Genomic DNA, 15,406 nt, shown 5'->3' with positions numbered 1-15,406 from the left:
AAATGATGTCTACGTAGGTGAGGTACATGACAGAATGTTAGATAGTGGAGACTAAGCACAGTACACTGATAAATCCTCTTTCAGCAATGAACATATCTGTTCAAATACAGAGTAATTGAATTAATGTTCTACTCTTTTTTACTTGCAGTTCACGTCAGATAAGTTAATGATACCATGTTTACTTACCACATATAATGTCCAGGGCACAGCGGGTAATGAACGGGTAGATATCAAACGCTTTTCCATCAGCCTTGGGTTTAAGTTTCTCAACTAGAATCTCTCCATTTTCAGCGAATATTTCGACGAAGTTGTCTAATATGCGGAAGTGGAATGCAGGGGTTATCATTTTACGGTGCATGTGCCACTTGGAACCTGTAAACGTAAAACTCGATCTTAGTAACAGTAGACAGTCATCGATACTAGGGACGAAATAAAGAACAAATTCGAGCCCTTTCTGGCACTGTAGAACAGCCTCCAGTACTTCTTGCAGTTAGCAGTTGACGTTTTTATGCTGTGGGAGACAGAATGCCTTTTCAACAGCATCCACCTTAAGACGTACAGCTGCAACCGTGATGGAAAATAGGTGGGAAAGGAAGCGGTGGTGCGGACACAGTTACGAAATATAATCCTGTTACGTAAATAAATATGGGTTTTCAAAAAAATTTGAAAAATAAAAAAAATTATAATCTATGAACACACAATGAAATCTTCACTGAAAGTGTGTATGTTTCTAGCTCAGACTTCGTGTAAAAAATCATATGCTGAGCAGTGACGATGCTCAACGACCACGCGCGCGTTTGTTTGTGATCGTGTGTGTGTGTGGGGAGAGGGGGGGGGGTGAGTGAGGAGGCTTTCTCTTTTCCTTCTGTTGTTCATACAGTATGACAACAATTACTAACCAAAGGACGACAATGCAGAATCGATCTATTTGCGACGTTATGAAACATTTTTCTTAAACTTTACTTCTACCACTAATATCAGTGTCCAATGAGAAGTTCAGGCAGGCAGGCGCTATAGAGGTCTAAAACTCACAAGACTCTCACAACAGTAAAGTAAATAATGATGTTACCATATTTAACCAAAATATTAGTGGATTAAAGAAAAAAGTAGATTCCCACTAAAGTAAAGTGTGTCATATACATTATCTATGGAACAAGTACTAATCTAATCTAATCTAACTGTGAAACTTTCACTGCGACTAGCGAATAAAATTTTTGGCTCATCTACATTGTACATCTCTTGGTTATCCTGTTATTTTCAATAAAAATTAAATTAAGTTCACTGATATGAATAATCAGGAACATAATTTTGTTACGTTGGATATAACAATGTCAAATAATTTTACCTATTAATTAATCAATCATACACAAATTAACAGCGGCGTGGTGAAGACTGTCCGTTTTGATTTTGTAATTTCGGCCTAAGAATGACTCCAGGGCCGTTTATTGTCTAAGATCATTATAAATTTCAATAAATACTGCCTGTATTAAATTGAAAGTTCTGCGTATGTTCATAGAACTAAAAGCTTTAAAAAGAAGTCCGACTCAGCCGGAATAATTCAAAGGACCCAAACTACCAAAGTCCATTCGTGCCTGGTATGCACTGTCCTATCAGAGTTCAAGTCCCGACTCAAAGTACTGACAAAAAATTCTAGTGATGGCTGTTTGAAAAAATTTAAGTCTGAAATGCCAAGCACCTAAATCACTGCCCAGAGAGACACAAATCTCGCTTCATCAAAGGCCTCCAGTACACCACCCTCGAGGGAAAAACGGAGGCCCCCTTTATAGACAGCACCCTGATTTCCCCTTCATCGGGACGAGGAACTCTTAACATCATTCCATAGTCCGATTCACGACTTTATCAGTGTGTGCTCTACTAAAAATAAAGACATCAAAAAATTTGCGATGAGACACTGATTAAAATGATATGTTATAGTAAATTTGTACATGACGGAGCTCCAGCAATCATAATTCAAGTGAAAGCAGTTTTCATATTATCAGGACTATATTTTTAGAACACTGTGTCTTGAACATTTATTGCATTCACGTAAGTGGCACATCATCCTCATAGGGAAAAAAAGGTGCTCTTTCTGCCAGTGCCATCCAAATTTATCTAGCTCTAACAGAATTTAAATTATGGGCAGACCGTGCAAAAATGTAATTTATTATTAAGAAACGACAATTACACCCTGAAAACGTACCATTATAAATATTGTTCATATGTGTGGTTACTTCTTCTAGCACATACTGCAATGTTATTTGTGTATCTTTTTTGAATGATTAGTTAAGCTGACTTTAATTGTTTATTTGTGTGATTCTCACTGGGCAATTAAATGCATAAATAAATATGTGAGTAGTGCATGCGATTCACCTTGATGAGGATGATATTAGAATAAATTTTTTGATTGCAAATGGCGTTACAGATTCCTTCTCCGCTCACTAACTAATTAGATACCTCACTACCAAAGTCTAACTATAAATATAAATAATCTTCTACTTGAGCACTGTAATGTGTCCGACCATGGTTTGCTGTAGGTTTAGTGGCTTATGTTCAAACAGTGCGAGTAAATGTGTCTCACTATGACGCATTGCGCGAAATGCTAACGACATTCGTCATGTAACGCCCGGACGCTGGTGCATCTGATAGAAGCCGTTACCGCCACGCCCAGGTGCCACGTCCAAGTTCCCATCAAACTTCAAAGCGGCGCTCAGACGATCAGCCACGAACTCAAACCAGAGCTAGACCCCTTAGGGATCGTCTGAATCTGTTATACCACGTGTTACTTTATCTATCAGTAGTTTGCGTTTGTTAGCAGCCATAGTGAAACATATTACCTCTTCCAACTCTAAGAAAATCTGAAACTTATCCAGAGTAACTTGCTAGGAAATAGATACTATATACGAAGCCTCCTATCGACTAACCCACTGCCTCTCCAAAGATCCCAAAATGAACCACGATACCAAATATTACAAATATAAGTCATGAGAAATAAGACGATAAATTAATTTAATTTATATCCTTACTTTCAGCAGATGTCACTCGTAAAGTGATATGACATCATGGTTGCTGCACCGTAACAAGCCGACTGAAACAATAGGCTACGAAACATACAACGTACTTAGATTTGGTGCGCTTAAAAAATGTCATGCAGTATAATTCTAATTTCGACAAGGCGAAACACGTAACTCCAATTATACACAACCACGAATGTCACTTTCAAAGTAAGAATTCCTAAATATTTCACTAATATAAACGAGCAGATCTGTAAATGGCAATTTCATTGTTGTGATACTGACCATGTTTATTATTCTGTGTTTAAGAACTATAAACTAAATTACACAATACAACGTTTCCTTAGTTTCGTGGCATCGTACAGGAATCAAGTACAAATCGAATCATTATATTGTTTCTATAGCGGTCTCCAATATGAACCATCTCTGTCCATTAAGTGATCTTTGACTTTGTAATTTACTAAACAGCATTTGTTGATAAATAGTATCCTTAAGGTATATGTATGATAGTCAACTGAATTTCCGTAATTCCTGCTTCTGTCTTAGTGAAAACTCTGATACAGGCTCCTTACCTGTGCTGGTGAGGAGGCCCTGCCCCAGCCACGGGTACAGGAAGACGTAGAAGTGGGACTTGTCTATTATCTCGCTGCTGGACAGTACTTTCTGAAACACCGCGAAATACAAATCAGATTTTATATTGCTGGTAAGCTGAAACAAGAACAACCTTTCGACTGCTTTACGTTCATCGCTCGTTTGTTTTTAAAACTAGGTATTTCTTTGTATACAGGGCGTATCATAATTAATGGCGTAAACGCATACAGTTGAAAGTACACGACACTATAAGCAAAAAAGTCTTAGTAAACATAGGGTCGAAAATGCATACCTGAAGAGCTACAAGCATTTTTTCATCTTCGGTACTATGAAACAAATCTCTTCTACTGCAAGGTCTTTGCTTTCCATATTCTGAAATTGGTAGTATGGACCAAAATAAGAAAAAAATGTCCAGCAAACATGTGCTCTAAAACGCATACCTTAAAAGTTACGCGCACTTGATCGTTAGAAGAGTTGTGTTTCAAAGTAGCAAAGATGAACAAGTGCTCATAGCTCTTAACAAATGCATTTTAGACCACATGTTTACTGGACCTTTCTTTCATGTTTTGGTCCACACTACGAGTTCCCAAAATATGGAAAGTAAAGAACTTGCAGTAGAAGAGGTTCGTTTCACAGTATCGAAGATGAAAAATTGCTTGTAGCTCTTAAGGTATGCATTTTCGGCCCTATGTTTAGAGAGACGTTTTTTCTTCTAGTATCTTGTACTTTCAACTGTGTACGTTTACGCCATTAATTATGATACACACTATATTTAGTAGTTGACGCACTGAATAAAATATTTTCTACGCAACCTTCTGTACTTTTCATTCTTCACTGCTCGCTGTAGCAATAGGTGCAGGTTTTCCCAGCAGTACATCATCAACGAAAAGATCTCGTGCAGACATCCATATTGTCTTGACCCGCACGCACGTATTTGCCAACAACAAGCGGCCAGTCTTTCCCAAGAACGAGCCAGAACGGACTTCGTAATGGGAGGCAGCTAATAATAGACGCATTGCGTAACAGCAAACGTCTAGGTTACAGCGTATGGAAAGCGGCGACCTACAGCGACTGGATTACGGTGGATCAAGTAAAGACCGCCTAAGATATGATCACCTGCGCAGTTAATTAGTAGTCAGACAAGCTGTCCCTTCCTCACCCTCCACCCACCATCGTCTCTCTACTATCCTCTGACGCTTTCCCATACGGCTGACAATGGAGAAGCAGCGTCATTCCCCTGGATCTGATCATCAGTAGTGATCGATATCAGATGACTAGATCCGGAAACCACACTAACTTTATTTCCTATTTCTCCATATTCTCTTGATTTATATCGTTCATGTCCAATTTCATCCCGTATCGTGCTCCAAATAAATGTTCGGAAGCTTCGTAGCCTTTTTATCGCCTCCTGTGTTCTGCCCCTCGTTCGTTAAACGTTATTCCCTCGATAGAAAAAGTGCTTCACGTCTTCCACTCCCACTTCTACAGTTTAGGTATCTATTGAAATTCAGCGATGTGGGAATTCAGTACTTCTTCGGGAATGAAATCACAGAAGACGAAGCACTCCCGCACTCCAGCCAGGGTACTGGTAAGTATTCGTTGTGGCCAATTCCAGGTCGTAACAATGAAAGTGCTGCTACTCACAGACGTCCAGTGTGTGCTGTAATGATCGTATAGAGGCGAGACTTGTTAGACATTCTGATGCGTTAATGCGGAACCGTTTTACGTTGGAAAATATATTTAGATCCAGTTTCGGCCACCTTGTGGAAATCTGGTGCTGTGAATATAAGAAAGACTTATAGAAATGTTCCTGTATCCTAATGGATTAGGAACTGAACGTGAGGAGAAAAGGTCAAGCAAGCGAGAAAGGTATGATGCTAATTCTATTATTAACCACTGCTTACATAGTTTGTTCAAAATGAGCGCCGGACATGAAGAGTTGCTGCATAGTTTCATATTTGCGCCTCGTGGCCAAATTTTGAACTAATTTTTTGACGGCGTAAATCGGTTCCGCATTACCGCATTAGCATATCTACTAAGTTTGGCTGCCATACAACGGTTACAGATCATAGCTACATACCACAGTGCACCTCTATGTGTAGCTGCACGTTAATAATAATCACCAAGAACTATTCCGGTATACGCCTTACGTAATCAAGGAAACGACAAAAAAAATTGAGGTCTGTATATGGGGCATGGATGCCATTTCTCATAGCGTAAGGTGACTTTATGCTGTTACACCTGTCTCAGTCACTGAAGTCTGAGAAACCATTATTCGCTTTTATGCTACTCATATTAATGTTTGTCTTTATTTTATTTACTGTCAGTACAAATTCCGTTCTTAGTAGGTAGCTGATATCGTTCTTCTATAACATACTCATTCTCATTCAGAGAGGTAAAATCATTAACCTTCATATTAGCATCTCACCTCTTGATTTTATTTTAGGGATGGTGGGGGTGGTGTCTGTACCTTATATGGATCACCTCATAACTATTCACATAACGAACAGAGTCCAAGCGGAAGGCAACGCACTTTCTCGCAGCCCTTTTTAATAAAACCTTGTCTTTCCAGATTTTCTACTTTTCATATTTCCCCTCTTTTTGTAGATGCTGTTAATTATTTGTCTATACATATTCTTCAAAGGCTTGTAGTATGGATTTTTACAGTATACTTTACGTATTTCTTTTCTGGTATATTAAATTCCATAGTGACAGTCCATTTTGTTTATACTTTTTTCTTGAATTAGCTGTTGATAAAAATCGATTCTGCATCTACATATTTACTATGCAAGTCACATTATGGTACATGGCGGAGGATACTTTGGGTGCCACTGGAGATCGCTGGGCTCTCTGTGACGCTTTCGCGCTTTTTAAATGAACTTGGATCTTCTCTATTTTCCCTATCAATTCTATCTCCAACGGATTCCAGACTGATGAGCCATATCAAATACTGGCTGAACGAGTGTTTTTAAAGCAACTTCCTTCGTTAGCGGACTACTTTGCTGAGAATTCTTCCAATGAATCTCAATTTGGCATCTGTGGGAAGCGACCTTCGAGTTTCGTTTGCTAGTGTGAGGCGATAGGCTAATGAATTATTTACTGAACTCTGAATTCTATTATAAATTTCTACAGTGTGATTCTTCTGCACTTAATGACATTTGACTATGCAATACAGGCTTCTGTTGAAGAATCGGACTGGGTGAGGTCGCTTGCCTCATAGAAAGCAGTGTTGTTGTTGTTGTTGTTGTGGTTGTGGTCTTCAGTCTAGAGACTGGTTTGATACAACTTTCCATGCTACTCTATCCTGTGCAATCTTCTTCATCTCCAAGTAACTACTGGACACTACATCTTTCTGAATCTGCTTAGTATATTCATCTCTTGGTCTCGCTCTACGATTTTTCCCCTCCATGCTGCCCTCCAATACTAACTTTGTGATCCCTTGATGCCTCAGAACATGTCCTACCAACCGATCCCTTCTTCTAGTCAAGTTGTGCCACAAATTCCTCTTCTCCCCAGTTCTATTCAGTACCTCCTCATTTGTTACAAGATCTACCCATACAATCTTCAGCATTCTTCTGTAGCACCACATTTCGAAAGCTTCCATTCTCTTCTTCTCCAAACTATTTATCGTCCATGTTTCACATCCATACATGGCTGAACGGCTGGAATGCAAGTGTCTCCTTTCTATCAGGAACCTAGTGCGGCGTGGCACCCCGCTGGTGTGGCTGCCCAATCGCAAAACTGTAACAAACATTTCACCAATGGGCGCTACTTCCGCTTGACTGTGAATGGGTGGGAAACACCACATGTGTCACGTTGATCTGGCCAATCGTGGTCGCCTGTGGGAATCGCCGCTCGTCCGAAGAACTTTCCAGACGCCAGCGTCTAAATGGACACATTTCGCCCCTCGGTCTCATGCTCAAAAAATATCGAGTGGGGAATTCTCGGAGATACATTCCTTTCTAGTAATGTCGCTTACGACGTTTTCGTGAGTCCAGGGCGATGGGGAAACAGTGTCTCCCTGCGTTATTCACTTCGGGGAGATATTTTGCTTGCCTCGCATTGTTCTGCTGGAAATGCCACCTGCCTGTCGGGCGGCAGCAAAGTGCCGCCGCTGGAGACTGCCCTGGTAGTGCCAACACCCCTGGAGTGCTGGAGGTTGTAAAATTCGACCTTCGGGCTAACACGCGGCTGGATTCCCGCCACCGGCACCCTGAGTATAATCCCGCGAGAATCTCTACCCGCAAAAATTATTTGCCCTTGTCGCAATGCAGCACTTTCTCATTGCTCATCCTTCAGCCATCCCTGTTAGCATAGCACGATGAACCACAAATTTGTTCAAATCCATGCTGCTACTTGTCATTACTGCCATAATTAGTTATTCAAAACTTCAAAGTGGCGATTGACGTGGGCGTGGCACTCCCTGTGCATAGCCCATAGAGGTTTGCCACCTTGCATCTGCCTTAACCGAGATTTACTTTATGTTGTCATTACACTTTAAATCGTGCAGTACATATGGAGATAGATATGTTATGGTTGTAATTCTATAGTATCTCTGTGCCATGCAAAGTGAAATTGATGTCTACTCATTTATGTCCTTTGTTTTTTCTTCTGTTCGCCTGTGTGCAGCTCTGTTTAGGAAGCTACAACAGCAAGATTTCGACTGATAATGTAACTGGAAATAAGAATTAAGAAACGCTTCAGTCACAAATTTTCGTGTTTTATTAAGTACACGATGCATTTCAGTCCCTGTGGGTCAATACCCAGGCCTAAGTATACGATTTGTTTTGCTCTTGAACGAGGTGAAATGCATGTTCCTGTCACGAAAACATCTGATGTTAAGTAATGAATCTCGTAAATCTAATGCGGAGAATATGTGCGAACAGTGGAGAAAATGAACAGTGTAAAATTACAGAATAATCCAAGAAAAGCGTTTTTACCTTTTTAACACGATCATACTCGAACATTGGTTATTCCATCCTGTTCATGTATATCACTATTCACGTATATGTTTGGAGAAACATTTTTGTAAACACTTTACAGATGTTGTTCTGCATGGTGTGATAGAAGAGGAATTCATTCGTAGTGTCAGAAATCTAATTATTAAACAATCGACATACGCAGGGGATAACCTTAAATACGTCTGTAAAATTACTGAAATAACTGTGGTTTGCGAAATCTGTCTGTCATAGATTCTGTTTTTTTTTATTTTATGGAGGTATATCTCTAGCTGTTCTAACAGATTCAGGGTCTTACCAGTGACTTCATTATGCAGTGCTACCAAATTGGTTTCTAACTGTTGATGATATGTTTCGTTTCCAACATACATTGTACAGTAAATGATTTTCCGTAGTGGTTTCGCCTGAAAGCATTTATTTGTTTTTGAGAACGGGTTTTGAAGTTTCTGCCTGTTTCTGTGCGACATTTTTCTATTTACGGGTTATAGATTTTTGCCCTCGTAGACTTTGGACCTCACCTTGAGTATACGTGTAGGTAGAATTTCCTTTACGGTCTTTATTAATTCAGACAATATATATCACCTAAATGTAATGCCTTGTATGTGTATTGATTTTTCATTACATTCTCAAAATTCCGAAACCTCTAGACGAGAGGAAACGGCATTTATGCATGTATATTGTTATCTGTCTCAAAACTGTTAACGCTGTTTCCGTCCCAGATCTTAGTTGATCTGTTAGTTTAGAAGAGCGATAACTAGTAAGATTTCATTTCGTTTCCGGATTCTGATACGATTCAGCGGATTCTGATGAAGGTATCTATGGCTGTTTAAGGCCAGAAGTACGTGTTGAGTGTAAATAACGGAGTCAATGCTTTCCTATTATAACTGTTTATCACCAATTTAGAACGCAATGGAGGAAGTTGTTGTTGTGGTCTTCAGTTCGAGGACTAGATCGATGAAGTTCTCCACGCTGGTCTGCTTTGTGCGAGCCCCTCGTCTCTACAGAATTACCACAACCTACAGCCATCTGAACGTACAGTACTTACTTACTGTATTCATCAAACTTGGTCTCCCTCTGCCATACCCCCAATCCCCGCATTGATCCCCTCCCCCCCCCCCCCCTCCCGCCTTACACCTAACACACACTTCCCTCTACTGCCTCGATGCCTTAAGACCAGTGTTACCAGCTCATCCCATCTTTTAGTCAAATTGTACCACACATTTCTTTTTTACTCAACTGATCTTGTAATTCTTCATCAGGTACTCGATGTACACATCTTATCTTCAGCATTCTTCTATAGAAACACGTTTCGAAAGCTGCGAGTAGTACTCTCGTGTCTGAACCGCTTTTTCTCCACGTTTCACTTCCATACAAGGCCAGACTTCAGACAAATATCTTCAGACAAGATTTCCTAACGTTTTAATTAATATTATGCGTTAATAAATTCCTGTTTTTCAGAAATACCTTTCGTGATGTTACCGATTAGCATTTTACATCCTCTCCACTTGACCTCGTCAGTTATTTTGATGCTCCAGTAGCAAAACTCATCTGCTACATTTAGTGTCTCATTTTCTAATCCAGTTCCCTCAGCATCGCCTTATTTAATTCAACGCTATTCCTCTATTCCATACTCTTGTTTTACTTTTGTCGATGTTCATAATGGAATAAGTTTTCTAGACACCATCCATTTTGTTCAACTGCTGTTTGAAGTATTTTACCCACTATGAAAGATTTACAATGTCATCACCAGACCGCAAAGTTTTTATTTCTTCTATCTGAACTTCAATTTCAGTTTCTCCTTGGTTTCCTTCACCGTTAGCTCGATGTGCAGACTGAATAACATCGGGGTAATTACAACTCTGTCTCGTTCCCATCTCAACTGTGGCTTCTCGTTGATGTCTTTAGATACTTATAACTACAGTCTGGTTTCCGTCGAAGTTAATAACCTTTCACTTCCTGTACTTTACCTCTGTTACCCTCAAAATTTCAAAGAGTGTATTGTAGTCAATATTATCATGAAATATCTAGATATCTCCACAAGCTATAAACGTCTGTTTAGCTTTCTTCAATTTGTTTTCAAGGATAAGTTGTAGGGTAAATTTTGTCTCGCCTCTACCCGCATTTCCTCGGAACCCAAACTGTTCTTCCCATAAGTCATTGTCCCCCAGTATTTCTGTTCTTTTTGTAAGTAATTAGTGACAATAATTATCAAGCATTACTTATTAAACTGAGGGTTCAGTAACATTTACATGTGTCAGCACCTGTCCTCTTTGGAATTGGAACTGTTATATTCGCCGGCCGGTGTGGCCGAGCGGCTCTAGGCGCTTCACTCTGGAACCGCGCAACCGCTACGGTCGCAGGTACGAATCCTGCCTCGGACATGGATGTGTGTGATGTCCTTAGGTTAGTTAGGTTTAAGTAGTTCTAAGTTCTAGGGGACTGATGACCTCAGATGTTAAGTCCCATAGTGCTGAGAGCCATTTTTGAACTGTTATATTCTTCCTGAATTCTGAGCATATTTCCCTTGTCTCATATATCTAGCACGCCACGTGGAAAGATTTTGTGATGATGAGCTTTCCCAAGGATTTAAATAATTCTGAGGCAATGTCATGAATGTACGATAAGGGGAAGTGCTGCTAGAGTCTCACACTGTACGTTGCCATTAAAAATCAATACACGTTTGTAGGCCTTAAACATTAGCAAACTGCTGTTTTCAATTGTCTCTTGTTCTTAATTTACGCCGTGTCCACGCAAAAGTTGTTTAAAATAGTAAATATTACACTGATTTCGTGGATAACACAGTGTAAGGAAGGCATTCTCGGACTTTTTTCTGGTCTTAAAGGCATATTTGATCCAGTAATACGACGCATTTGGCCTCGTTATGTAATTTTCTTTATGTTATACGTTTCGAATAACCAAGAAGCCAAGTATGTGATGTGGTAATCCAGCAGTTTTCCTCTTCGCGAAAATACTGAGAACATAGGTTGCTATGTCTGCACGAATTGCAATGTTTCCTTCTCACAGCGCTTTTTGAGTCGTGTCGATAGGAAATCGTAAGTCAAATTACGGAAATAAAATCATTACAATAAAAGTAACACTACAACTAAAATTCGTGTATATGAAAGAATATATAGGTTGAACGGGTCGACCTGCGAATGAAATGTGATTCCTTTACACATTAGACTATAATTAGAACGACTAATATACCTGTAAATGATGCAAGCTTCTATATTTTATCAGAACACTTCCACCGGAAGCTAATATTTGACTCTATTAACATGGCGGAGGCAGCTTCTAGTTCATGACACCCTCCCTTATCATACATCCAGGGCCAAATGTCATCCACGGGGCACTCTCTTGCCCTTGCTTGGGAAACTGCCCCTCCAAAAGCGGAAGAATCAGCAGTGATCAATGGCTTGAGGTTGCAAGGAGGCAACAGAAATCACTGCACTGAAGATAATCTAACGTGTACTCACTGGAAATGTGACCTGTAATTGAAAAAGTGTCATGATGACTCTCCACAACCAAAACATTCTCAACTCTTCCCCTATTTGTATCTGCGAGAGGGGATTGCCAAGGGTGAGATAACCGTGGGAAAGGGATCGAATATACAACGAAAGGATAACGTTCTACGAGTTGGGGCCTGGAATATTAGAAGTTTTAACATGGTAGCGAAGATAGAAAATCTGAAAAGGCAAATGTTAAGACTAGTATATGTGTGCTTAAGGAGTCTATGGTTGAAATGGAAAGAAGACAAAGGTTTCTGATCACATGAGTATAAGGTAATAAGAACGGCAGCAGAAAACGGTGTAACGGGAGTAGCATTAGTTATAAATAGGGAGTTAGGACAGAGAGTGAGTTACTGTGAAGATTTCAGTATCAGGGTTGTTCTCATCGGAATCGATAGCACAGCAACAACGACGACAATAGTTCAGTTACACATGCCGTCGCAAGAACGAGACGTAGAGAGAGAAAGTATCTGAGTCATGGGGGACTGGAAAGCGGTTATGTGGTTGTAGGGGAAGAAGCAGAAGAAAGAGTTACAGAAATATTGGCTTAGTAGTAGGAATGAGAGAGGAAAGAAAAAACTAATTGATTTTTGTAATAAATTTCAGCTACTAACAAGCGAGTACTCTGTTCAAGAATCACAAAAGGGGAGGAGGTATACAAGTAAAAGGCCGAGAGATACGAGAAGATCCCAGTTACATTACAGCATGGTCAGACAGAAATTACGAATTCAGATCCTGGATCGTAAGGCGCACCCAGGACCAGGTATAGACTCAGATCTACAATTTAGAGATAATGAACAGTAGGCTGAGGTTTAAGAGACTAATTAGGAAGAATCACTGCGCAAAGAACTTTAATGCGGAAATGATAAGGAAAGAAGGGACTTGCTTGAAATTCTTCGAGGTTATTACACCCTTGACGACCCTAGAAATTCTCCACGTTTGCGATATACATATCAGAAAATAAAACCTTTGGTTAAAAGTGGTTTGACGGCACCGAAAAAGGCCAAGAAACAATGATCCACCTGAAAGCCACCAATAAAATATGTGGTGTAGTAAAATTTGTTATTTGGATGTTCTGTTGAGTAGTAATCATTTCGTTACACTCGCTCCTTGTGAACACATATCTCTAATCTTGTGCTCTTTTCCTGTTTAGATGTGAGACACCGGTGATACTGCCGCATCACCCCTAAGAGGAACGAACTTAGTTAAGAAAAACGAGTGCAGATAAAGCCTTTGCAGGAGCAAGGGAAATCGCAAGTGGAGATTAGAAAACTGTGAAATGTTCAGGCATATCTGTATAATATGCTACTAAGAGGATCGCTGTGCCCGGGTAGCACTTTAATAGGCCCAGAACCGGGTGAAAGTGAATCACAATAGACAGTGAGGACCGAATGTAGTATGTGTGTCATTAAAAAATGGGAAGAAAACCTCTTTAGACCTCTGCTGCTGAGTTTCATGAAAGTTTTAACTATATCTGCTCGCACCTCTCGTAGATGACGTCAAGGAGCAGGTATAAAGGCTGTAAACCAGGAAGAAGCCGTGGACCTCTGACAAGAGTAGAAAGGCCGTTATGAGTGGGCTCTAAAACACCAGACATTCACCGATCAAGACAGATACAGTATCATGTAGTCTGACTAAGCTAACATTCGTAGGTGGTTCACCAACTTGATGCAATAACAACACGTAACAATATGGCTAAAAAACGAAATTAATTAATTTAAAACTCATGAAAGAATTCTCTCCCGTATTTACTCTCACTTCAGATATTTGATAACCCGGTGTGACCTGTGTCCGACGCCGGATGTGTGAGGAGTATATCCCAAAAAGTGTCTGGTACCTACCGTAAAACACGGTGCAGGGTCGTCATGATCTGGGGCTGCATGAACGCTGTAGGAGTTGGACAAATGGTCGTATGTGAAGGCCGATGGATTCCACAAAGTACATAGGCGTCCTAGAATCTGCTTTACTGCCCTCTTTAACAACACTTTTTGGTGTTACGTTCATGGATGGCCTTAAATTCTAGCACGATGACGCAACCTGCCATAAATCTGTCCGCGCCTGGACTGGTCTGAACCCCATAAGAGCATTTATGGGATTTATTGAAGCGCAAAGTCAGGCGACACACAATTAAGTCAAAAGAAGAATTAAAAGAGCACTTGAGACTTGAGTGGAAGCACCGTAAGTGTGTAAGATTGTAAAAAACTAGTGTACTCTCTATCAAAAACAATTTCTGCTGTAATAAGGGCAAAAGGTGGACCCACGAAATATTGATTTGTATTACTAATAAATACTATAAACTCGAACAAATTGTTTCTATTTATTTAATTTTCTTAGTTTTCACAACCACTCAGAGCTACCTAGGGTGCTTAATACTTTTGGTCAAGGGTGTAAATATTGCTATAATGAATAGCTCACTAAGCAGTTCAGTTGAAGAGGAACGGACATCTCTAAGAAAGGGCACTCATTAGAAGTTGCAAGGAAAAACGTAGTTACAAGGAAGGTAGCTGCGAGGTAACCAATGGGTAACAGAATAAATAATTCAGTTTCGACAAAAGAAGTAAGCAACAAATTTTTTAGGGAAATTGTGGAATACAGACAAATAAGTCACATGGGAATGAAATAAACAGGAAGTGCAGGAAAGTTAAGGTGAAAAGGATGCGTGAAAAATGTGAAGAAATCATAAAAGAAATGTTTGTGGGAAGGACGGACTCAGCATATAGAAAAAATCAAAGAATGGGAAAGGGAATTCCACTTTTAAATGAAAGAGAGAGAGGATATAGGTGGACAAGAGGACATTAAGAGCCTCTGTGAGGGGTGGACTTACTGATGATGTGATAGAAGAAGAAACAGGAGTTGATAGGGAAGAAAAAGGGGATCAAGTATTTGATTTTAAAAGAGCGTTGGAAGACTTAAGAGCAAATAAGGCGGAAGAGATAGATAACATTTCATCGGAATTTGTAAAACCGTTGAGGAAAGTCTCAACAAAACGATTATTCCCGTTGGTGTGCAGAATGTGTAGAACTGGCGATATACTATCAAACTTTCGGAAAAACAGCATCACACGTTTCCGAAGATAGCAAGAGATGGCAATTGCGATAATAATCGCACATTTTACCTTTACAGCGCAATGAATCCAGATTGCTGACAAGTACAATACACAGAAGAATGGAAAAGAAAACTGACGATGTTAAATTGACAATAAGTTTCATTTTAGGAAAGGTAAAGACCAACGGAGAGGCAGTTCTGACTTTTGGAAGCAACTCTGAAAAAAAATCAAAACATTGTCGACTTGAGACTAGCGGTTGCGCGGTTCTAAACTGTAGCGCTTAGAACCGCT

The 15,406-nt window shown here is 39.9% G+C and overlaps 1 protein-coding gene across 2 annotated transcripts in view; it reads right to left on the bottom strand.

The window, feature by feature from the left end:
• Positions 1-15,406, bottom strand: part of LOC124709110 (cytochrome P450 4C1-like) — a 73,350-nt gene that overhangs the window by 43,486 nt on the left and 14,458 nt on the right. For both annotated transcript variants that reach the window (XM_047240761.1, XM_047240762.1), the window contains exons 3-4: positions 3,584-3,674; positions 187-372 (exon numbers count right to left, since the gene is read on the bottom strand). In XM_047240761.1, the coding sequence (XP_047096717.1) occupies positions 187-372; positions 3,584-3,674 (277 nt within the window). The remainder of the gene's footprint in view (positions 1-186; positions 373-3,583; positions 3,675-15,406) is intronic.

The sequence above is a fragment of the Schistocerca piceifrons genome, chromosome 7 (genome assembly GCF_021461385.2).
Source record: "Schistocerca piceifrons isolate TAMUIC-IGC-003096 chromosome 7, iqSchPice1.1, whole genome shotgun sequence".
Lineage (NCBI taxonomy): Eukaryota > Metazoa > Arthropoda > Insecta > Orthoptera > Acrididae > Schistocerca > Schistocerca piceifrons.
This window is presented reverse-complemented; position numbering and strand designations above follow the sequence as displayed.